The sequence below is a fragment of the Neoarius graeffei genome, chromosome 12 (genome assembly GCF_027579695.1).
Source record: "Neoarius graeffei isolate fNeoGra1 chromosome 12, fNeoGra1.pri, whole genome shotgun sequence".
NCBI classification, from domain to species: domain Eukaryota; kingdom Metazoa; phylum Chordata; class Actinopteri; order Siluriformes; family Ariidae; genus Neoarius; species Neoarius graeffei.
This window is the reverse complement of record NC_083580.1, coordinates 3816558-3842439: the sequence shown is the minus strand read 5'-3', so window position 1 is coordinate 3842439 and position 25882 is coordinate 3816558. Positions and strand designations below refer to the sequence as shown.

At 42.2% G+C, this 25882-nt stretch overlaps 1 protein-coding gene across 1 annotated transcript in view; it reads right to left on the bottom strand.

Moving 5' to 3' along the window:
- Window positions 1-25882, bottom strand: part of LOC132895772 (macrophage mannose receptor 1) — a 67503-nt gene that overhangs the window by 4364 nt on the left and 37257 nt on the right. The window contains exons 24-46 of the mRNA XM_060936606.1: window positions 25069-25210; window positions 22734-22788; window positions 22539-22605; window positions 21857-21990; window positions 20898-20941; window positions 20636-20809; window positions 20218-20372; window positions 18957-19070; window positions 18699-18814; window positions 18067-18218; window positions 17658-17863; window positions 17282-17456; window positions 14375-14596; window positions 12975-13144; window positions 11547-11617; window positions 11347-11447; window positions 9657-9776; window positions 9360-9494; window positions 7355-7509; window positions 6880-6979; window positions 6551-6786; window positions 2406-2592; window positions 1779-2027 (exon numbers count right to left, since the gene is read on the bottom strand). Of these exons, the coding sequence (XP_060792589.1) occupies window positions 1779-2027; window positions 2406-2592; window positions 6551-6786; window positions 6880-6979; window positions 7355-7509; window positions 9360-9494; window positions 9657-9776; window positions 11347-11447; window positions 11547-11617; window positions 12975-13144; window positions 14375-14596; window positions 17282-17456; window positions 17658-17863; window positions 18067-18218; window positions 18699-18814; window positions 18957-19070; window positions 20218-20372; window positions 20636-20809; window positions 20898-20941; window positions 21857-21990; window positions 22539-22605; window positions 22734-22788; window positions 25069-25210 (3280 nt within the window). The remainder of the gene's footprint in view (window positions 1-1778; window positions 2028-2405; window positions 2593-6550; window positions 6787-6879; window positions 6980-7354; window positions 7510-9359; window positions 9495-9656; window positions 9777-11346; window positions 11448-11546; window positions 11618-12974; window positions 13145-14374; window positions 14597-17281; window positions 17457-17657; window positions 17864-18066; window positions 18219-18698; window positions 18815-18956; window positions 19071-20217; window positions 20373-20635; window positions 20810-20897; window positions 20942-21856; window positions 21991-22538; window positions 22606-22733; window positions 22789-25068; window positions 25211-25882) is intronic.

The following is a 25882-nucleotide window of genomic DNA, read 5'->3' as shown; positions in this document are numbered from 1 at the left end:
AAACCCATTTACACACCTTCGTTACTGCTGATATAAACGTTAATAATATTCGATCTCTCTTCCCGGCCAGTCGTCATGCAGAAATTACATTTTATTTGGAAGGTTCTCTGGAAATGACACAAACTTCATATTTACACCAAAATCACGACATGAAATCGAACACGCCTCCAAAATAAGTTTTTATAAACACTCTTAAATAAGATTTAAGAGTACAGTCTGAAATTTCTTCACTTCCTTCTGTAAAACTCCTGACTTTAAAGTTTAAATGGACTCCCTGACTCCACCTACAGTACATCACTCCACCTATCTCTGTACCATTCCACAGTTTAACCCTTTGGTGACTGACCCCTTGAAAATGGTTCCTCCAGGAACTATGACTTTTCAGTTGTCAAGACAACAGAAGAACTAAAATACAAAAACAGAAAGATACGTCACAATGCTCTTGTGCACAAAACAAAATGCTCTTGTATTTTAGTTTTTCCGTTGTCTTGACGACTGAAACGTCATCGTTCCTGGAGGAACCATGTTCAAGGGGTCAGTCACCAAAGGGTTAAAGGTTAAACTGACTCCGCCCACATATGCATCTCTTAGTATAAGGCTTAAATTGACTCCACCCACCTCTATCATTCTGCACTCTAAAGGTTAAACTGACTCCACCCACATTCATCACTTGACCTACTTCAGTGCTTATGCTGACTCCACCCACCTCTATCATTCTGCACTCTAAAGGTTAAACTGACTCCACCCACATCTGCATCTCTTACTCATCTCATCTCATCTCATTATCTGTAGCCGCTTTATCCTGTTCTACAGGGTCGCAGGCGAGCTGGATCCTATCCCAGCTGACTACGGGTGAAAGGCGGGGTTCACCCTGGACAAGTCGCCAGGTCATCACAGGGCTGACACATAGACACAGACAACCATTCACACTCACATTCACACCTACGCTCAATTTAGAGTCACCAGTTAACCTAACTGCATGTCTTTGGACTGTGGGGGAAACCGGAGCACCCGGAGGAAACCCACACGGACACGGGGAGAACATGCAAACTCCACACAGAAAGGCCCTCGCCGGCCCCGGGGCTCGAACCCAGGACCTTCTTGCTGTGAGGCGACAGCGCTAACCACTACACCACCGTGCCGCCGCATCTCTTACTATAAGACTTAAATTGACTCCACCCACATATTCATCACTCCACTGAGTTCAATACTTAAGTTGACTCCACCCACCTCTATCATTCCATACTTTAAAGATTAAATTGACTCCACCTACTTCGGTGCATAAACTGACTCTGTATCATTCCATACTTTAAAGATTAAACTGACTCCGCCCACATCTGCATCTCTTAGTTTAAATCTTAAATCCACCCACCTCTGTGTCACTCCTCCTATTTCAGATTAAATTGACTCAGGCCCTGCCCACAGATGTATCACTCCTCTCACTTCAAACCTTAGACTCCCTGACTCCACCCATATACGCACCATTTCTACAATTTTAAAAATTAACTGACTCCACCTACACCTGCATTCCTCTTCTTACCTCAAACTGTAAATGGACTCCCTGACTCCACCTACATCTGTATCACTTCTATGACTTTAAACCTTCAATTGACTCCGCCCACATCTGCTCACACAAACTTTCACTAATGTGTTAGTGTTCTTCTTTCCCTGTAACAGGATATTCTACAGTTCTGGCCAAGTTTATTAAAACAAAAAATGGCTGTTGGAGAAATCTTTATTTCGCTAAACGATTCCTTTAACACAGGCGAGCAGCGTACGTGAGGCGTGCTTGGTGAGGCCGATCCATAAGACGTGGTTTCCGGTGTTGTTGGTGCTCCTGAGGAACTCCACCTCCGCTCTGCTGTGCACTGACGCCAAGTCGCTCCCGGTGACATGCTGGCAGTAGTGTCGCGCCTCGGGCCAGGAGTGGCCCTCCTTCTTGTTAATGAGGTAGCAGTAACTTCCGTATGGCTGCCAGTATGGCAAACACTCGCCATCCCCTGGGGGCGGGGTCGGAGGAGGCGGCTCTGGATAAAGAGAAAGACATGAAATCTGTTGGCAGGTTACTGTGGTATAAGAGGAGTAAAACACTTCAGGATGTGCTGTTATAAGAAAATAATCAACTTCAGAGTGGGAACAGTTACTCCGCTTCATCACACCACCCTGGTGTGGATCATTTTCCTGCAGCAGCATGCCCCCAAGTGTGTTATTTCTTACGTTATTGCTATTCTAATCATTTCCTGTAATGTCAACATTACAAAAAGTGCCTAAGCGTCACTGCTACTTATAAAGTTAACGCTAGCTACCTAGCAGAGCAAGATGTTTGTATTGTCATGTTACATATCCGACGTAGCATGACAGACATGACCAGAAATCCCTCAGGCGTGGTCAGTCGGTATGCTTACCGTATGAGATCTTGCAGAGGTACGGCTTAGCGACTTTGCAATCCGTGTCATTCCACGTGCCCTGGATGAAGTGCGAACGGCCGTGCATGCTCACACAGCCCTCTTCTTTGTGATTGGTCGGCTCTCCTCGACCCCAGTGCGTGTAGAACACCGGCCAGCCGTTGGACCACTGGTACACTCCGTCATCCTGCAAACAACAACGGACATTTTTATGGCCACTGTTCACCGCTGACATCGACTGGCACACCAGTGTGTTTAAAGTTCCCATAAATCACACCCCTAAAGACCTACATAACTGGCTGATACACAGCGGAAGAATTCAGTCACATGATCACCATACTGCCGTTTCCCATTCTGTGCTGTAAAACGAACAAATTTCTATAGACGTGTAATTTTAAATATATTTAAGCACGTTATTTACATTGAACCCACAGCACTGTTGTGCTCTTGAATCTACTTTATACTACTGCGTCCTTTTAAGTACATTTATTGTTTCTATAGTAACAACTAACTCAAGGACTTGTATATTGGAGAGTCTTGTTGTAGTCAAGACCACCTAAACCGAGACCAAAGTATATTGAGACCAATACTCTGACAGGTTGAGATCAAGTCAAGACCAAGGCGGGGCGAGACAGAGTCAAGACCAGAACCAGACCAGTGTGTGTGAAGGGGGGTGGGGGAGGGGTGACAGGAAGAAAAATGTCAAATTAACAGTAACGACGTTAACAAATAAATCAGACAATGCACAGGCAGTTTGGTGAAGTCCCAACATTTGTGGTCTTGACTGGTCTTGAAATAAAATCCCGAGTCCTCTACATCCGAGCCCGAGACAAGACTGAATAAAAATGCAGTCGATTCCGAGACGAGACCTTCAAAAAGTGGCCTTGAGACTGGTCTCGAGTCCTACAACACTACCAGAGAGCACTTGATACATAAAATAAACAGATTACGAATGTGTCTAATAGCTGATATGGTGAGGTTTGTTTAATTTAACATTTTTGTAAGGAGTCTCCAATGTTAGTAACAATTAGGTGCTCAAGAAGGCAACTGGACTTGCTTGAAATCGTTGAAGACGTTTCACCTCTAATCCAAAAGGCTTCTTCAGTTCTGTCTGACTAGTAGGGAGTTCCAAGTATTTATTCTCTAGTGGATCAAAAGCAACTCTAAGGAGAGTCGTTGACCCTCTCAGTCATCCTGTAGGTGTTAGGGTCACTGGAGGCCAGGTGTGAACGGTGTTAGCAGCCTAGAGGGTCGTTAGGGTGATCTGTGGGTTGTTGGCTCTCTCTGCGCCATCATGTGAGTCGGTGAAGTCAGCTGAGTCTTGGTGTGGATGTGTATTCAGTTTTCTGGGAAGTATACCAAGGACTGCATTGTAGGTGGCTGATAAGTGGTGTCTCAGACCACCTCTTCTGTTCAGCGATGGTTGTTCCAGGTTGACGAACATGGCTTCTTTTACTCCGCTTTCAAACCACCGGTCTTTTCTGGCTAGAATGTGTACATTGAAATGAGTGTCCTTTTGTTATTGAGATGAAGATAGACTGCAGAGTCCTGGCCTGAGGAACTGGCTCTCCTGTGTCGAGCCATGTGCCTGTGAAGCGGTTGTTTCGTTTCCCCGATGTACAGGTCCGTCACGGGCGATTGCTCTAAGACAACGAGGGAGGCTCAGCCTCCTCTAAAAATGACGAACACCGTGTAGGATGAATTGCGCTAGGCTTATGTTATAGCCGACCTTATAACATTGCTATTTCAGATCCAGAATCATAGAAATATATGTGCTCAACCCAACTACAGTGCGAAATCATTCCGTTATAACTTTCCCCAGTTCGCCTAATGTGTGCGTGAGTTTTTCCCCCTCGTGACAGCGCGATGCAGCCCAGCCTCAGTGCACTTCAATGGCATTTGGGAGCGATGCGCTTTTCAATATCAAAATGCAAGACGGTTATTGGACAAATACTGCGAAAACGCCCGCCCACGGACTTCCAGCCTCACAGTGGGAGGGACATGGCAAAGCTTTCCACGAGGAGACTGGTGATTGGTGAAAGCGGCCGGATATTTTCTTTGATTGACAGCTCGTTTCAACTATAGACAGGCAGCGGTGAATCTCAGTTCAGTCCCATGCGGATTCGCAAGTGCTGTGGTGTATTGTAAGAGATCAGCTTACATTTCGATTTCATTCATTACATACGGTTTCTACCAGCTTTTTTAGTTTGTATATATTTTCATTGTAAATAAAGTGTAAATATAGTGTTGTCAAGTTTGCTATCTTAGTTCCAGAAATTTCGTTTATTTGAGTGACTGAACTTGAACTTGAGGGGGCTAGTCAGCTAGCAAGAAAGCTGCGCACGGATGCCAAGCATTGCTGATTTTAATTTTGGCGAAGCCATTTGCCAGTCTTCCTTTCGAGGAAAAAATTAAAATTAAAGAGCAGGGTAGATCAACGCCTCAAATTGACTTGGTGAAAAAGGTAGGGAATAATACTCGTTCCTTTCAGCTCTCCTGGTACGAGAAAGTGAATTGGCTAACAGCAAGTGACCCACATCAACAACAGTAAATAGGCTACTTTAGTAATATGTCATGGATGGACCAAAAATATAGAATCTATTTAAAATGTTTATGCTGAGTATATTATATTGGAATATATATTTTTCTGGATATGAATTAAACACAGCTACAATTTGGAAAACATTTTTAAACAAAAACACAGCCGAGAACATTTCACACTACAGACCTGGATTAAAAGTGAAGGGTTATCAAAATTGTCAATAAAACATTTCTCAGTCAAAATAAGTAAAATATAGGGAAAGTGTCATTGAATGAAATGTGTGGCCCCCAGCTCTATGTTTGGCTCCCCAAGGTCAGTGCTTGTGCCTATTCCAGAACACTCTGCTGTTACTGCTGAGGTTCCTGACAAAGAGCTGTTTTCAATAATGATCAATGTTTAAACAACATGCCACAATTTTAAAATATAAAATGTTAAAATATACCCCCCCCAACACCACCATCATGTATACTGGACAGTAGGCTAATGGGCCAAAAGAACCTGTTATTTCACAGTTTGTGACGCTGCCAACAAATCAGCCAGATCAGAGGCAAGAGTATGGGCAAAATTGATGTGTTTTTTTCTTTTAAAATCTGGAAATATCGTAACCGACCAGCCTCCCCTGTTTGAAAGACTACCAGCCGCCACTGAGGTCTGTGCATTCCTCACTGCATTGAATTGCATACACTACGTTGTCCTGTTTGTGTGGGTATTCTGTCCTTGGGGTGGACCAATTTCTGCATCAGTGTTACTGGATCTGAAGTGTACAGGGAAGTTGTGTTTGTAGAAGATCCTCCGGAGTTTCTCAGATAGTCCAGAAATGTAGGGAATGACAATGTTCTTGCATTTGCTGCTGTTTTCTTCCCTGTCCATTATGTTTATTTTCCTGGTCTTAACGAAAGCCCAGTTGGGATACTAACTGGATCTTCAAGAATTTCAAGCAAGTCCAGTTGCCTTCTTTAGTACCTACGATGACCTGGATGACTAAGAACCTTCACAGACATGTTAGTAACCATCATAACAATTAACAGTTAACTTTAAGAGAGAGCCTGGTGAAGGACTGACTGTTTTATAGAACAGGAACTAACTTGTTAGTCACAACATTAAACGTAACTACAAATTTGATTTTTTTAAAAAGTACGACGTGTTACTCTTTAATACGCAAAACATAGCAACCTGCTGACAAACGAAATGGTGAGTGATGTTATTGAAAGTTACAGCTCATCAACTTTTTTTTTTTTAAAGTTCCATGGAAGAATTGTTAGCTAACTGTAAGCTATCTACTTAGCGACGTCATATTGAACAAAAAAAGAAGTCGGGTTGAATTCAGGAGGAGATTAGAAACCAGCAAATGTATGATGTTTCTTATATTAAGAAAAATTTGATGATGTTTATCACAGAACAATTCTCAAAGAACTAATACGAGTCTAGAACCAAAAAAAAGAGGAATAATGTTACATTTGACGCATCATTTCCTGAAATTGTTTCTCTAATATTTTTTCCTGTGAACGATTGTACATCGAAGGAAGGACGCGTGAGCTCTTCCTATAAACTCGATTCTGTACTTAAAAAAATAAAATAAAATAAAATCAGCTGGTGTGTGTACTTTGCGTCTGAGGCCGATCCATGTGTCCTCGTTATTCTGCTGCAGCACTGCTGAGATGAAGGCCTGGTCATAGCTCATATCTATGCTGGCCAGGTTTCCTCCTTCCTTCACGCAAGCGGCCTGCGCCTCCTCCCACGGCTTCGGCTCCGACACAAGTTTATAGCAGTTCTTGTACCAGGAGACGTAGTCTGAGCGACACGGGCTGCTCGTGGGAGGAGGAGGAGAAAGACTGCTCGCTGTGGAATCACAATATGAGCATGTCAACAACAAAATACACACAAGAGTGGAGCTAAAGTCAAAAATAAGCAAATATACAAACGAAATCTCACATTTCTTCTTGTAGCACACCCAACCTCTTTTCTCATCGCAATTTTCGTCGTTCCAGCGACCCGTCACTAAGTCGTTATGAGTCATGGACACACAGTGCTCCTAGAAAAGAAGGCATAGAGTCAAAGGTCAACTTTAACAGAGGTGTTTTTTTTTTTCCCCCCTACCTCCTGGAAAACGATGCTTACAGGCTGCGATTGCATTTCGGTGTAACACGGATGCAACACACCGATTTAAAATAAAACTCTTTTTCACTGAAGAGATGAAGGTGATGCCAGAGCGATGCAAAGGTTTTGCTTTTCAGTGTGTAACTGAAAGTTTCTACAAGTCATTAATGAAAAGCAACGTTGCATTTCAGGTTCTTCTCCAGCACCATGACTTTTCTGTCCAGCATGGAATCTACTTTGAAGGTTCTACTGAAGCTAAAAGGGACAGTGTGGACAATTTTGGTTGTCGGTGAGTAAAAAAAAAAGTCACCTCATTGTTGTTGTTGTTGGGTTCTTTATCAGCCCAGTTGGTGAACAAGACAGGGCTCACTCCATCATTCCAAGCAAACTTCCCCTCGTGAAGCCGATCAGACAGACCGATCCACACCGCATGGCCTACGTCTCTGAGATAACTAGCCACGAAATCTGGAGAGTGACACAGACACGCGTCAGAAAACTGTGATACGGCACTACACTATTGTGGAACGTCCGCTGTGTACATTAGGGTGATCCCCCAATTTTTTTTTTAGGATTTTGTTACGACCACCTTACCTTTTTTTTTTTTTTTACATTGCCTAAAAGAAGTTATTGTGTGAAATTTGGTTAAGATTGAACAATGTTTAGGCTACGTTTACATTACGTCGAATCAGCGGATCATCAGATTAACGTTCTTAAAACGATTCGCGTTTACACTAAAACTGTTAGCCGTGCACACAGCAACACCAATACACGGATACGCTCGGCTCCGCAGGCATCCTGCGCTCCAAATCACTCCGCCCTGAACAGCGAGTGCCCTCTGGAGGGTGTGCACTCTGGCCCTGCGCAGCTCACAGAGCGCGCGAGTGAATTGCACAAGATGTGATTCGGGACTGAGCCGCTGTGTGTGTGATCCCAGCGCATATCACTTACCACTTGCAAGTGGAAGGATGGCAAGCCTAAAGACATTCATAACTACACAATGGGCAGTATTTGCATCAGTATTTGCAGTATTTTCATACTTTTATACTCTTTAATGAAAGGTGATACAAGGCGGAAGTCCGCGCCGTTTTTCAGCAGTCGCGTCACATGACCAACGCCAGCGAATCAGGAAGGTGGATGTCACAGTGACGTTGTCCAATGACGACGCCAGCTAGAGCTCAGCACAGCGTATTTGCGTATCTCAATGTTTACACAGCACCGGACCAGATATGATCTGGATTGAATACGTGGACGCTGGCGGATTCCCGTTTCCCGGCTTTTCCAGGTGGTTTAATGTAAACGGACAGTGCATCCGCGAAGAAAACGAGACAGATACGGTCTAATGTAAACGTAGCCTGAGAGGTGCCACAAAGCCATTAAAGTTTTCACTCAAGACACAATATAAAATAATGTGGCTTATTAACTGTTTCATATTAATACAAACAATACAGTAATATAACTTCCTGTGTTCAAAGGAACAATAACTATTACTTGTCTGTGATTTTCTAAACCCTTCGGTATTATGGTATCTTGTGGAGATAAAAGAACACACTAAGGACTTCCCGAGCAGAAGGAAGCTTTCTCCCAGACAGTTCCTTGGAAGTGCGACCAATTAACCAAACATAATTGTCCTTTCTGGTGTTGTGCTTTGCACCACCGGTACTACTTGTATTACTGTTGCTAGCCGTCTGAAAAACATAGAAAGAAAAACATTCACAACTTCATCAGCATATTACGATCAGTGCTCATTGTTTAAGAACCCCTTAGTGCATGAAAGTTAACCTTCTATCAGTCTATAAACTCTTCCTGCCTCTTCTTTTTCATAGAAGTGGCGTATTCCCTCTAGAACTGTGACTTTTTGAGGGTTTGAGATCTTCTCTGCAACAGTCTACGCACCAACTAATGTTAATGGCTTAACCCGATTTGCAACCTCGTGTGGCACCTCTAAATATTAACCAATTTTCCTGAAATTTTGCTTGTTGCCTTCTTTTACCCTATGTAAAAAAAAAAATGGTAGGGTGGTCGGAATGTTTTGGTAAAAAAAAAATTTTTCCCATACATTTCGGGACCACCCTAGTGTACATCCCTGTGAATGAGCAACAATAACGATTAGACCAAGTGCTTTTAATATGAACCCGTGATTTGCGGCTAAGCTACAGTCAGAGCTGCTGTTATAGAAAATAATTAACAACCTCTGACCAATCAGAACTGAGAATTCAAGAGTGATACGATATCTTATTTAAACTTTTACATACAATGGATAAAGCCTGAATACGATAAAGGTGTCGAGCACGAGAGCTCTTCATTGGGACACTTGCCGTTCTCGTTGATGTCGTCGATGACCGCGAGGTATCCTTCCTTTTCTTTGCACCATTCTCGTGCAGAAGTCCAGTTGGCTCTTTCCTCATTCTTCCCTCTGATAAGGTAGCACTTGTTATGGAAACGTAGCCACCCTGAAAACAGCAGCAGAGGAAAAAAAAAAAAACATTTGAACACAGCGTCTTGTTTTTCAAAAATGCTCTACAATAACAATACTGTTCGTCATGGATCGGTTCTATGACACCGTAATATATTAAAAAGTAAGACTAGGAAGCACTCTGAAGCTTTTACTTTACCCTCAGGGCAATTCCCTTCCCACGCAGGGGTAGGAGGCGGGGGAGTATGATGATGTCCGGGCAGTTTCTTACACATATAGCCTGCGACGGCCCGGCCGCAGTTCACATCGTTCCATGTGCCTTAAGCGAGTGAGCAAAAAGCTAATGTTATCACAGAAAAGCTATTAGGTATGAGGTAATTAGGCACAAGATAATATGCTACATTGTACTTATATTGAGGTTTTTCACCCACGTGACCAAGTCATGTGATGCATTGTTAGGCTGCCATTTTGGACGTCACGGCTCGAATCAGTTTGAATGCGAGGAAGGCGACAAACGAAAAAGAAAAAGCATCGAGATGCAGAAAACACCTTCACTATCCAGCGACGTAGGGCATTTACAGGGCGAGCAGAGGGAGAGGTATTTGCAAAAATTGAGGTTAGCAGGCTTAGAGAACGACGTTTACCTGCTTCCACCGGGATTGTTCACTGACGTACGGAAGTACACGAAGCCCTCGTCTTTACCTGACTTCGGCCCACATGATCTGTATACCTATGTCATTAAAAACCCATCGCCATACACAGGTACTGATCTGAAAGCGTATAAGAGTTTGGATGCCTACAAATATTTTGTGTCAGGCTGGGTAACATGCCTACATCAGCGGGTCGTCCCTGGAGCCGGTGGTCGCCATCTTATTACAGCTAAGGTTTGTTCACATTTTCATTTACTTTCGGTCCTCAGGATAAACAAAATGTTATTAAATGTCATTGAAATAACTTTAGTCTGTTGAGACATGGCCCGTTATAAATTTGCTGTTACCAGGCAATGACCAAGAACTGTATTATTAGGGTCGGTGTCTGTGTTGTAGCAGTGTACTAGCAGCTAGCTGTTAGCACTAGCTAATGTCAACAACATCGTAGCTAGTATGTTACTGTAGCAATGTTTACGTTCAGTCATTTGGATGACTGTTAAAACCTTTCAGTCTCAAGTTTTTCCTTTACTGTATTTACTAGTTTACTGTAATTATGATCCGGCAGCTATTTACACCGGATCCAGTGTAAATAGCTGTCGGAGCGCACTCCGGCTTGCTCCCCCTCAAATTAAGCAGCGCGCTCCGGCAGCTATTTACACTGAATCCGGTGTCTGTAACACATTTTTTTTTCAAGCTGGTTCTCCCTCTCTGTCTGCAGCGTTAGTATGTAGCTTGACCTTCAAAATGGTGGACACCGGGGCGTCACGTGACCCTGTGACGTCAGGTGAAAAACCTCAATAGATTCTAAAGTGGGGGCGGCGCAGTGGTGTAGTGGTTAGCACTGTCGCCTCACAGCAAGAAGGTCCGGGTTCGAGCCCCGTGGCCGGCGAGGGCCTTTCTGTGCGGAGTTTGCATGTTCTCCCCGTGTCCGTGTGGGTTTCCTCCGGGTGCTCCGGTTTCCCCCACAGTCCAAAGACATGCAGGTTAGGTTAACTGGTGACTCTAAATTGAGCGTAGGTGTGAATGTGAGTGTGAATGGTTGTCTGTGTCTATGTGTCAGCCCTGTGATGACCTGGCAACTTGTCCAGGGTGTACCCCGCCTTTCGCCCGTAGTCAGCTGGGATAGGCTCCAGCTCGCCTGCGACCCTGTAGAACAGGATAAAGCAGCTACAGATAATGAGATGAGATGAGAATGAGATTCTAAAGTAAACTTTATTATGACGCTGGTAAAAATCGTACCTGGAGTTCTGTGCATCTGCACGCAATATTCCTCTCCGTCAGAATTACTGGGCTCTCCTGAAGCCCAGTACACATACGTCACCGGAGACTCGTCCACCCACCTGAGCACAGAAACACACGTAACCTGGACAATAGAAACGCAGACGACACCTGGAACACACTCTACAGTACGTAGAACTGGAAATCAAAGACAGACGCACCAGTACTCTCTTTCTACGACTCCAGATATCCGCAACCCGAGCCACGCTGCAGCAATATTTCCTGTTCCAACCTGTGACAAAGAGACAGGCCACGTTTCACATAAGTTTGAATAATAATAATAATAATAATAATATATACAGTACTGTGCAAAAGTCTTCCCTAAGAGAGCACTTTTCAGATTAAAAAAGAAAACATAATGGAGGCTACTGCAAAAGTTTTGGTGCAAAATGAAGACGTGAGTGTGACGAAGTGTCCAGAAGAACTGCGGCTGGTTCTGTAAGATGCTCAGTAAAACCTACAGCTCATTTCCACATAAAACTGCACTCACTGGACCAAACTATTTTTTTTTTAAAACAAAAGTTCGTTTCACACCAAATATTGACTTTGTTTCATTTATTATGGCTCACTGATTATTGTTTATAGTATTTTTTTAATGTTGAAATCTTTCATTTCATTATTTTTAAGCCATTTTTGGTCGACAGCATTTCTCTCAGCATTTACTTTTCTCAATATACAGTATTACGTATTATTTATACTACAGAGTAATAATAAACATACACAGCTATATTTACGCATATTAATAATTATACATAAATTAAACAACCTCCAGACACACAAAACACAAAGTCGGAAAAAATAAAGGCACAAATTAAAAATTTGTTGCCACTGATTTTAATCCAATTAACTTTATATGATAAAAATGTTTGTTTTTGTTTTTTAATCGTGTGTTTTCTTTTGCTTGGCTGATTTTTTTTTAATTACGTTTATCATTTATTTATTTATGTTAATTTTTTTAGGCTTGTGTCAGTGCAGAAATTTAACATGCATTTGTTTCCTGTCCCTAATATACATGTCATGCTAGTTAGGAAAATTTAACCTTTTTTTTTTTTTAATGAAAGAGCTCACAAAGTCAAATAGAAAAAAATGATTAAATTTTCTTGATAATTGTAATTGTGTACATGTACCAAATTTTCTGGACTTTTCTGATTCTGTACTTATAAAGATTTGGTTTTATTCTTTTATTTATTATGTTGTACTTTTTTAAAGCACATTATTCTAACTACAGTAAAAATATCTGGAAATGACATCACAGGAAGACTGTAATTAATAACATTCACATATTATACATTTCAGATGAGACCTAATGATAACTAATAATAAAAATATTAACTATTAAATATTAATTATATGGGCTTCCAAGTGGTTGAGATGGCCACAGCCTTCCACAGTAAAATGAGCCATGCTTTATGGGTGGGAGGGGCATACTCTATCTCCCCTGTGAACTCATGTATGCAGAAGAGGGCAGATGGCGCATCTCTGTGAGTGTGTTACGCAGCCTTGTGATGCAGCATGAGCAGCAGTTTAAGGAATTGGGAAAAATGGTAAGAAAAACAGAGGGGGGTCATTTTAAATTCCTGTGACCCTACTATGGACACCACAAACGTCTGCTCCTCCTGGTCCAGGATGGAGACGGGCAGCGCGTCCTCGTCGTGGCACCTGGACAAAGCTGTGTGGAAGTCCACTATGTCCGTGTCGTTGTAGTAATAACAAATGCCGTTGTGCTTCCTCCAGCCGGGGTTGTCTCCACACTCAGGGGCTGCAATGATGGCAGAGGTGATAACGTTTTTTTTTTAACTATACAGTATATGCAAACACAAACGGGGTGTTTTATATATATATATTTTTTAATTTTGAGCCAGTTTGACAAGACACATCTGTCTAGCCAGCAGGGAAACACTGGGAGTGACGTCATCAGAGTGAAATATTGGGAATTATTATACATACAGGACACTTTTTCCATGGAATAAAAACGTGTTCTATTCCCTTCTAGCGGGTTTCATTCGTTTGGTTCGATAGCATGCAATATTGTTAACGTATCGCTCATCCTACGTGTATTACGCCATTCTACCCAATGGAGAATGAGCGTTGAATATGGTTTACGATGTTGCATGGTTGTCAAGACAACATGACGTCACACATCGGAGACGTAAAACCTTGGTGCTAGCGAGCGACTGGGACAATTTGTAAACAAACATGGCCGCCAGGTTTGCTTCATTAAATACAGAAGATTTTGAAAGAGAAAGACGCGCTGAATACCCGAAAGGGGTGTGTATGTAATAATAATAATATTGGTTGGCTTTTTTCGTGGTCTGTCAGATGTATTCCATTCAGCTAGCATGATACTGAACGAGTCGAAGATGAGTCAACTCGAAGCCAGTCAATATTATTTAAATCTGTCACTCAGATCCGTGATGTATTTTGTATGAAAAATGTGAGTTTTCCAACACGAGAAGATAAACTTCATATCTTCAAGCCAGCATGTGATTTTCTTTTTATTATATCGACACAAACAAAAAGTCCCCAAATTTATCACTCATTGATTTCCTCACGAGTGACAGACAGAGATTTATGTCTCGGATGGAAAATACCAGTAGCGTATTTCCCAGTAAAACACTCGTGTGTGTGTGTGTGTGTGTGTGTGTGTGTGTGTATACCACAGTGCTATTGAATTCTCCAATCTGATTGGTCAGAGGATAATTTACGGATAAGGTTTATGGAAGGAGTTTACACTTTGTAGTTTTTCAGTATAACTTCTGCTATAACTCAAGAGAAAACAGGAGCTAATTTGATTTATGGATGTTCCATAATGTTAAATGTCACTATAAATGAATAAAAATGATGTTTAGTTCTTTCATTAAAAAAAAACTGCTATAATTCGCTAATCACTCACTGTTACAGGAAATGGGAGAATAATCACCTACGCTACATCCAACAGAGGGCGTGTCAGAGCATGTGACCATCATTTCTTTTTTTTTTTAAATGTTACCTGGTGGCGGTGGAGGAGGCTCTGTGGGGATGATGGGTGTCTTCCCCTTAGCGATCATGCACACCCAATCCAGATGGGCATCACAGTTGAGGTCATTCCAGAAAGATGTGCCGTTCGTCATGGTAACCAGTTCCACACAATTCTCCCGCCCTCCGTGGTTGTCCGGCTGACCAACACCCCAGTTAGTGTGAGTGACAGGAGAACCATCGATCCAGTGATAACCTGTGATCACACATTACTAGGTATTCAATTCTATTTTATCTCTTAATAGATAGAAGCGCATTATGTGTAGAATATTAAAGGAAAAGTCTATACTGAGCAAACTACATTTTAATCTTATGTTAATGCTAACTGTTAGATGTTAGCCTTAGCATTTAAACAAGTTAGGCTGAACATGTTAGCATGCTGGCCTTAGGCTACATCCACACGACAACGGCAACGAGATGTTATTTAAAAATATATCGCGTCCAAATGGGTAACGATCAGTAAAATATCAGGTCCATATGGCAACGCAACGCTTGCTGAAAACGATGCAATACACATGCCACACCTCTAGGGGCGCTGTAAGACGGTCCCTTCAGAGACACCAGAACAATAGTAGTAGTAAGGACGCATGCGCATAAACTATTATGCGCGAGACTTCATATTAGCCACAAAGTCAGGAAAATCTGTTCGTAAAATTACGTTATAATGACCAAATACAATGAAAAGTATTTTTCCAGTCTCACCTGTGAAAGGTAATCCCATGTGATCTCGTTTGGACGGCAAACCTGTTGGTACAGTTAAACGCAGCTAATCTTTATTCTCCGCTTTGACCTATCCAATATGGCGGCGAGGATGACGTATGATTCTACGCGGAAGGCGGCGTCTTTAATGGTCCGGAATAAATTGAATGCTACACGTTGATGGATTAATTTGTTGTTTCTCACCTGTGAAAGGTAATCCCATGTGATCTCGTTTGGACGGTAAACCTGTTGGTACAGTTAAATGCAGCACATGAATCTTTATTCTCCGCTTTGACCTATCCAATATGGCGGCGAGGATGACGTATGATTCTACGCGGAAGGCGGCGTCTTTAATGGTCCGGAATAAATTGAATGCTACACGTTGATGGATTAATTTGCTCTTCTACGCCCTTTTTGAGGAATGTATTGTAGGACTAAAACCAACATCTGAAGAGGTGAGATCGCTCCTTTTTTTCCCTATTTTTGCTGGCGGGATTGACTCTGCCCTAAGGGCAGAGTCTCTCTCTCTCTCTCTCTCTCTCTCTCTCACTCACTTTGCACCATTACACAATAAATATTCACAGTGAAAATATTTTGTAAGCGCATTTCATGAACCAAGTTATAGGATTTGTTGACAACTCGCATCGAGTTCGTTACACTTCTACCCGGTGTGAAGCACTCACAGTCATGTGGTTGTGACGCCATCGTAAACAAATCCGTTCTACTCATCCAGACGACTTCACAACAGCAACGTTGCCAGATCTTTCCACTCTGGAACCCGTTCTCAAAAAGATTGCGTTTTGGGCACCCAAAACGCCGGTGCCGTGTGGACGCCAGGCCTAAACGATAAGCAATTGTATCGGAGTCACCTGAATCCGTTGCCGTGTGGACAGGGCCTTAGTGTGTTAGCATGCTAACGGTTTACTATATTGGCACAATCATGCTGCGAGCTCAGCCATTGAAACCAGATTTTATAACGCGAGGTCTCCTGTCTGATCCAGTTTCTGTCAATGACCCTCTGTTACAGCTGAGCAAACACATTTTGCATTTTCTCTGAAAATCAGTTCACACTGATCTTCAAATGACTTTTTTCATTTCTTGGCATGGCACTTCAGTCCTTTATTCTCTCGCTTCCTCATCGTTCCACACTCCTCAAACAGATCAGCTTTCAAAGCTTAAACGTTCACACTAATACCATGATTCTCACCTAGCGTCATCTGTCATCATTGCATTCTGAGTGCTGCGTTCAGCTAGCCTGGGCCCGCCCATCCTAAGTGTGACGCAACACGAGGGCCTGTTGCGAGCTTAGTCTGGCAAGGCAAGCTATCTACAGCTCTTCCAAGCTCCCGAAAAATCGGGAGCCAATCAACTTTGAGCATCTCCAACGGCCCTGGGTAGAGGCGTGTTCAAGGCAGTGACGTAGTAGAACTGCAACCGGAAGCCATAGATTGTTTACAGAATCTATGCCGGAAGCGCTTCATTCACTAGAAATATTACGAACATGGAGCAAGTTCTCATTGAAAACAGAGCAAAGAGCAGCCCTGGAGGGATTTATTGAAAGGAAGGACGTTTTCGCCTTGCTCCCGACCGGCTTCGGTAAGAGTTTAATCTACCAGTTAGCCCCGTCACGTCACATACGTCAGAGGACAGAGTGATGTGATTGGTTTAAGCTTCGTCACAGCCTTTTCTGGCTTCGACCAGTAGCAAACTGAGGCATTTCAGGGAGGCGGGTCAACCACACACTTGGGGAAACGGTTGGGCTTAATATCTTTGCCAGACCAAATGCTCGCAGAGCTTTGAAGTCGGGTTAGCCAGACTAGCGTTCAGCATTCACGTGATCATCTCCATTACTTCTACGCTGGGTTTCTCATTAATGTGACTTTGAACATTTTGTTGTTTCAAAGAGCTGACCGTGCTAACATGATCGTTATCCCATACGTTTGAGATCATCAAACTTTTTTTTTTTTCCCAGTGTGACGTCAGACAGAGTGTGACACTAAACAAAACTACAGGACCAACCATTGTTAGCATATTAGCACCAGAATCACTAAACACACATTCAGGGTGGAGTTTTTCTTTCAGGTTTGGAGCTGACTGTAGCAGTGGTTATGTTGAGGGTGTGAAGGTTAGATGTTTGGCGTAGATTAACAGTAGGGTATGAAAGGTGTAGGAAGTGACGCACCTCCACCCGTGGGGTCTTGCTTCAAACCGATCCACTGCGACTTCCCTTTGGTATACTCAGCTAAGAAGTTCTCTTCGTACATGTAATGGATGCTGACGAGTTTGGCTCCACGGGACAGACAGTCCTCTTGAGCTGCAGTCCAGCTTTTCTTGAGTGAATAATCCACTGTAAAGAGCTAATAATAATAATTTTTTAAAAACATCATCAGGTAAACAATCACTCACATCAGTGACCTCTTAATGTGACATGGCTAACATTAAGCTGGATTATTGTGAAGAAATATTAACAATACTGTATATTGTTACGCTCTATTGTTTAGGGTCCAGTTTCTACTTCCCAGCATGCACTGGGGCGTAACTGTAATGTTATATCTCACCCTATAGCACTGCCTGAAATGAGGCTTGCCAGACCAGCCATCAGCACACCCAGCGACAGGGGGCGGAGTCGGGGGCGGAGTGGGTGGGGAGATGCCGTCTCTAGGTGACTCGCAGATGAACGGATGGGAATCATCACAGTTCTGATTTCTCCAGAAACCTGCGATAGGTTTTGTCGTCATGGTGACACAGTCTCCTTTGCTGTCATCTGGGTAAATCGATGAAGAATAAACAGAAAACTTTTTTTTTTTACAATTTATACAAACATTTTTATTCCATGCTATTTGTAAGAGATGTAATCTCAGAATAGGAATGAAATTGCAGGCAAACGTCAGTAAAACCTTTTACATCTATTTCCTGAGATATAAATTTTTTGGCTTTGAGATTCTGAGCTCATTTATGGCATGATACCAGGATAGTCTCTGTCCCAGTGGGTGTAGAGAAGCGCATCTTCATTATCCCACTGATAATCCACTCCTCCTGCATCGCCCTGCGCTCTCAGACCTATCCACCAGTTACCCGAGTGACTGCTGAGAAATGCGATGAAGTGGGCCTGCTCGTACCTGCAGAGGAGAAGGTCAGGAAAGATCAGCGTACTCTGATATTTAAGATTTGTAAAGGTAAATAAATAAATAAATCTCATTATCTCTAGCCGCTTTATCCTGTTCTACAGGGTCGCAGGCAAGCTGGAGCCTATCCCAGCTGACTACGGGCGAAAGGCGGGGTACACCCTGGACAAGTCGCCAGGTCATCACAGGGCTGACACATAGACACAGACAACCATTCACACTCACATTCACACCTACGCTCAATTTAGAGTCACCAGTTAACCTAACCTGCATGTCTTTGGACTGTGGGGGAAACCGGAGCACCCGGAGGAAACCCACGCGGACACGGGGAGAACATGCAAACTCCGCACAGAAAGGCCCTCGCCGGCCACGGGGCTCGAACCCGGACCTTCTTGCTGTGAGGCGACAGTGTTAACCACTACACCGCGCCGCCCACTAAATAAATAAATAAATAAATAAATAAAAACCACTCACACATCCATTATGTGAAGGAGAGTGCTGCTTTTACTCTCACAAAAAGCCTTGGCCTCAGCACGGGTCATGGCCGTCTCCTCAAACCAGTAACAAGAGTACTCATACGCATTCCAGCCCTACACACATGGATAATTAAAACCTTGTTGAGTTTACAGGGAGAGTTTTTGAGAAGTGACTGCCTTCAGATTTAAATGAATAAGTAAGCAAGGAATTAAGGAAATAAATAAATACATAAATGAGTCAATGAGCGTCACATACCTCAAGGCAGCCGTACACAGTGGGTTTAATGGGGGGCAGAGGGTAATGTCCTTTAGGCATTTTACAGATGTAGTTGTTCAATTCATTGCAGCTTGCGTCATTCCATCGACCTGACTACAAAAAAACAGAACAGAACTGAGTCAGAAGTGAGCAACAACAAAGAGAACTGAGTCAGACCTGAGTCCCAACAAAGAGAACTGAGTCAAAACAAACATAATTGAGCCACAACAATGAGAACTGACTCAGAAGTGAGTCACAACAAAGAGAACTGAGCCACAACAAAGAGAACTGAGTCAGAAATGAGTCACAACCAACAGAATTGAGTCAGACCTGAGTCTTGACAAAGATAATGGAGTCAAAACAAACAACTGACTCAGAACAAACATAATTGAGCCACAACAATCAGAACTGACTCAGAAGTGAGCCACAACAAAGAGAACTGAGTCAGAAATGAGTCACAACCAACAGAATTGAGTCAGACCCGAGTCTCGCCAAAGAGAACTGAGTCAAAACAAACAACTGACTCAGAAGTGAGTCACAACAAAGAGAACTGAGCCACAACAAAGAGAACTGAGTCAGAAATGAGTCACAACCAACAGAATTGAGTCAGACCTGAGTCTCGCCAAAGAGAACTGAGTCAAAAACAACTGACTCAGAACAAACATAATTGAGCCACAACAATGAGAACTGAGCCACAACAAAGAGAATTGAGTCAGAAATGAGTCTCGACAAAGATAACGGAGTCAAAACAAACAACTGACTCAGAACAAACATAATTGAGTCAGAAGTGAGTCACAACAAACAGAAGTGAGTCAGAACTGAGCCACAACAAAGGGAACTGAGTCGGAACTGAGTCATAACAAGCAGTACTGAGTCAGGAAAAAACAGAACCGAGTCAGAACTGACTCAAGACAAACAAAACTAAGGTCAAAACAAACAGAACTGAGTCAGAACTGATTTAGAACAAAATGAACTGAGTCAGAACTGATTTAGAACAAAATGAACTGAGTCAGAACTGATTTAGAACAAAAGGAACTGAGTCAGAACTAACTCAGAACTGAGACATAATGAACAGTATCGAGTAAGAACTGAGTCACCACAAACAGGACCAAAGTCCCAACTAACCGGATCGAGATAGAAGATGAGAAGATGCTGGAAAACACTTTCCTCCCTTCACTCTTTATTCCTAACTTTCATATTTTACTCATTTTTTCTTTGTTCCATTTTCACTCAATCAATCTTTCTTTCTTTCTTCCCATACCTGATGGTACATCTCCACGCAGTCCTCATGAAAGCCCAGGTGGTTGTTGGGTTCTCCAGGAGCCCAGTACGTGAACTTCACATTGTGCTTGTCTGACCACATGAAGTAACCTGGATATTCCAGATCATTCAGTCCAGTCCAGACGTCACTGGTGGCTACAGAATGACGGAGATCAAGTGTTAGAAGTGAACCACCACAGTTCACCTTCACTCTCTGGGTTCTCACCACTTTATTTCAGTTAAACGCACAGTTTTGTGAACCTCAGTTGTTTCACATGGAACAAACACACATCCATAACGTAAGGCAAATAACACTAGCTGTTCCATTAGGAAAATTGACAAAAGTAATGGCACCCCTCCAATAATGTACCCATCATCCCCACCCTCATTCTTTCTCCCTTCCTCTATTCCCTCCATACCCAGGTAGAGGTAGCTCTCCAGCCAGCTCTGCTCCGTCAGGGACATGATGGAGACGAGGTCGGCACCGTGCTTCCTGCATTCAGTCTGAGCTTCGTGCCATGTCTTCTTCTCCGTGAAGGGTTTGTAGCAGAACTCACCAAATTCGTGCCAGTCGTTTCCAGAACATCTGAGTTCTGCACAGGAAAATACACACACTCAGGATCCCAATGGAGGATACCACTATCGATGAATTAATGAAAAAACAACTTAAAATAGTCATACCTCCATCAGCAAACTGGTAGGATACGGAGTAAGCACCACTGTATCTGAAGAACAGAGAAAAACATATCAGAAACATACTTCGGTTCTATTGGCTCACAAGGCTGAGGTTCATGAATTCACAGACAAAAGATCAAGTTGGCACAAAAGAAAACTAGAAGGGCACTTGGTAGACCGCATACCTCCGCCAAGCCACACATTCGCATCAAAATCTAATCAATTACATGACAAGCATTTAGCAGACACTCTTATCCACAGTGATGTACAAACATACCCAGAGCAGGTGGTGCCTTGCTCAAGGGCACTTCAGCCATTCCTGCTGGTCCAGGGAATCAAACCAGTGACCTTTTGGTCCCAAAGCTACTTCTCTAACCATTAAGCCATGGCTTCCCCCAGTTGTTCCTTGGCCCATGGCTCACCTTTCCTCCAAATTTGATCAAAATTCGTTCAGTACTTTTTGAGTTACACTGGGGACAATCAAACAAATGAAGGCGAAAATATCACCTCCTCCAACACAGTTAGCAAGGGTAATTAACCTCAAATGTCCTTTCCCTTTCAGTGACTGGCTTTTCAACCATATTTTTTCTTTGTTTGTTCTGTTCTGAAAAAGGAGAAAAGCCTAGTTTTCAGGTGTTGCCCTTATCACTGCAGCAAGGAGACAAAATAACTAGAGCTAAACTGTAAATGTTGATATGCCAATACTTATGGTATACTGCAATATTATAAAAAGTCAAGTTGGGAAAAAGTTGGCCAAGTTAGGAAAATCTGTCAGCTTTTTTTTTTTTAATGAGTCTCAGATTTAGTCAATGGACAAGACATTTATTCATTAAAAAAATGTATAACTATTATCAGAATGATAAGTGTGTTTGGTAAATCGCTTTAACATTAACATTTGTTTTGCAGCTGTTATTAAACCGAACCAGTTTAAAACAGTTTTGGCTGCAGGGAAATGAGGTGCGTACTGCTTGGAGGTGATGCCGTTCCTGGTAGAGCCGGGGTAAAAGTCCTGTCCTGGAGCTTTTAGGACAGTGCAGTCTCCTCCAAACTCATTGAGAATCACACCAGCATGAATCGCAGCTGCGCAGATCGTAGAGTCCTACAACGAAACGGTTCAAATGCTCTACAGTCATTTCCAAAGTCTGAGTTCAATCACGTGATCAGAAATTAATCACACTTCTGCTTCAGTTATGTTTCTTAAACTAACAGGATCCAGTTGACTGGAAAGCAGTTACCCAACCCTGAGGTGCCCTAATTTGGCGTAATCAAAATGGTAACATCACATATAAGATCCTATTATTCCGTTCCCCGAATCATAACGGAGCAAACCGTTGGTGTGACCAATAAATGTACTGTAAGTAACCTGTTTTGCCAGTCTAAAGTTTAAAGACCCATTTGTTTTGCCATTAGCTGTCATTTATAGCTGACATTTCACTGGTTAATGTGAACTAGCTAATGTAATCCAGTGCAATGTAGCTGCGTAAATTGCTAGTTTACGTAGGTTTCCAGCCAGCTACAGAAATCCAATTGTGGTTTTATGCACTAAAATTATGACACTGAAGCATATCCCTGAGGCAAAGTTACTTTTTGGTAACAATGAGCAGTTAGTTGTTGTGTTAGCTTGGAAAAAGTGTGATTTGTTCTCACCCCTCGGTACATCATGGTTCCATACACACTGTATTGATTTTCCGCACAACCAGCAGGGCAATGGACACTGAAGTCAAACACAGTAAAGATTTATTATGACTGATTTAAAAAAATGAAGAAGAGTATGATGAAAAGTAAAATAATCGTGAGCATAAAGTGCGATAGACTTTATGAGGAAAGAATTAATGAACTTACATTAGTTTGTCTATGGAATGGTCCAAGTTGGGTACTGTTCCACAATTAATGGCATCTGTATATATATATGGTATACACACACACACACACACACACACTTAAAAAAAAAAAAAAACAGTGACCACACTATTTACTTATTTATTTACTTAATGTTTCTCTCCCAATCATTACCTCCAAACACCTTTCAGAAAAATCTTTAAATGGAAAAAAAAAAATACTTGAAGACATTATCATGACGCGAGGCGGCACGGTGGTGTAGTGGTTAGCGCTGTCGCCTCACAGCAAGAAGGTCCGGGTTCGAGCCCCGTGGCCGGCGAGGGCCTTTCTGTGCGGAGTTTGCATGTTCTCCCCATGTCCGCGTGGGTTTCCTCCGGGTGCTCCGGTTTCCCCCACAGTCCAAAGACATGCAGGTTAGGTTAACTGGTGACTCTAAATTGAGCGTAGGTGTGAATGTGAGTGTGAATGGTTGTCTGTGTCTATGTGTCAGCCCTGTGATGACCTGGTGACTTGTCCAGGGTGTACCCCGCCTTTCGCCCGTAGTCAGCTGGGATAGGCTCCAGCTCGCCTGCGACCCTGTAGAAGGATAAAGCGGCTAGAGATAATGAGATGAGATTATCATGACGCACAATATGCATCACATTTTTCCTGTATACCTGTGGCTAACAACAAGGCCCACTATGGTTTCAGAGGTTTTCATCCACCACTTATCAAAAAAATTTAAATGTTAAAAGAAGAAATATTAAAAGGAAGGAAAATTTAACTGGTCCAAAAATAGCTGGAAATGTCCAGTCAGGATTTTTTTTTTTTTAAACCAGGTACTGTATGAGTTTATAAAAGCACTGATAGCTGATGAAACTTAGGAAAGTGTATCACATATCATATACACACACCAATCAGCCATAAAATTATAAAACACTGATGGGTGAAGTGAATATTTAACAGTTATTCCACGAAATCGAGTCATACATGAGCTAATAGTTGACGAGGCGCGTAGCATCAAGTTGTCTATAATCCATGTACGACGAGATTGAGTGGAATAACTGTTTTATTCTCTGCACATTCACTGGATTTTGAAAAACGGAGCTTTTTTTTTTTTTTTGCAAATTTGATAAATAAAAACTTTATACAAAACACCCGACAAATCATTTCCGCTTAGAATGTAAACAAACCAGCGAAATGACAGGAGCGATTTATGAAAACTGCTAGAATAATAATTCATGAAAAATTAAAAAAAAGATATGTTCTTACCATCAAATACTTTCATTATTTTGTTTTTGTTTTCGAGTCGAGTTTTTATTTCATCCTCGGTTGGTTCAGCAACACGCTCTGCCATTTTGTTTATCTCTACTCACGGTATATGAGCTGATATCCTAGTAGTAGGATATATTAGGCAGCAAAAGAATGATCAGTTTTTTTAAGTTGATGTGTTAGAAGCAGGAAAAATGGGCAAGTGTAAGGATCTGGCTAAAACAGAAAAGTGTCAGCATGAATTTTTTTTCAGCAATTTGTGTTACAGGAGCTCTTCTGTTCTTCTGGATTGGACCATATGGGCTAGCCTTCGTGCCCCATGTGAATCAATGAGCCTTCGATGCCCAGGACCCAGTCGCCGGTTCACCGGTTGCCCTTCGGATCCTTGGTACACTTTTGGTAGGTACTAACCACTGCATACCAGGAACACCTCACAAGATGTGCCATTTTGGAGATGCTCAGACCCAGTCATCTCACCATCACAATTTGGCACTTACCAAAAAAGTCACTCAGATCCTTACGCTCGCCTATTTTTCCTGCTTCCAACACATCAACTTCAAGAACTGACTGTTCTCTTGCTGTCTCATATATCCCATCCCTCAACAGGTGCTACTGTAATGAGATAATCAATGTGTGTGTGTGTGTGTATATATATATATATATATATATATATATATATATATATATATATGTGTCTATGTGACATGACATATGTATGTATTATGCATGTACAGTAGAGAGACAGTTTGTTTTAAAGCTTGTATGTATATGTTTTGACATTAACTCATTTCTGTTTCCATGGTTACAACAAGGTCTCTGATTGTTTCGATTGTACAGGAGTGTGCATCATCAAGGAAAAATCTCATAGCTTAATATCTCACACGGTTTATACAGTAATACAGTCATATTACTGATGATTAGATTTGCTCTGGCGATAAGAAGCGACCTATTCAAGGAGGCTGAGTGACGTGGTGTGTGTGTGTGTGTGTGTGTGTGTGTGTGTGTGTGTGTGTGTGTGTGTGTGTGTGTGTGAGAGTGCTCAGCGGCAGGGCAGGCTGTGTGGTGTTAGTGAGGAGCGTTAGCGTACAGTCCGGCGTGCAGCCGAGGATTTCGAATCGCAGACCAGCCTGGTTGTGCCACTCTAATGGAAGGATTCTTATGTACTTCACAGAAACAGGGCTCCCGAGCAGCTGAGTAATGGGAGAATTTTCATCCATTGCACCAAAGAACTCTTCTACCTACAACACACACACACACGTATACAGTTTATACAAAATTACAGATTATAGTTCAAATTGCAAAACAAAAAAATCAATCACACTGAAACATCTTCATGTCATGCTGTTACAGAAAAATAATCAAAAACAGGAGGGTATATTGAAGCTTAATTAATGGAACCACATCACAACTCCAATCATTTTCCTATAACCGCACACCCCGAAAGGTTTAATCCCAGTTTTTATCTGTTTTACCACTGCTGACATTTGTATATTTATTAAAATGCTGACATGTCATAATTTTTATCTGTTTATAGTTATATTTAGCAAGTTATTTCCTTATGTTTGATATATTATTACAGCTACAAACAGTCGTTTCCTCGCCAGCTTCTATTTATTTCTCTCTCTTTCTCAAAAAAAAGCAGCACTGAGGAACCACAAAGAACGTAACCTCTCCTCTGTCCTGAAGATGTCAAAGCGCTGACACTGGAGACTCCTTCCATAAATATCTCCCAACAGAAAACATCACCATATCAACCATTAACTCTGTTTATGTGGAACGAGCTGTTGCTATAGTAACAACAGTGTATTCAGACAAGCCTGTGATTTGTTGTACTGACGGAAATACTGTCAGCGCCGCTGATATAGATAATTAAATAAGAATGAATCAACAGTGACGTATTT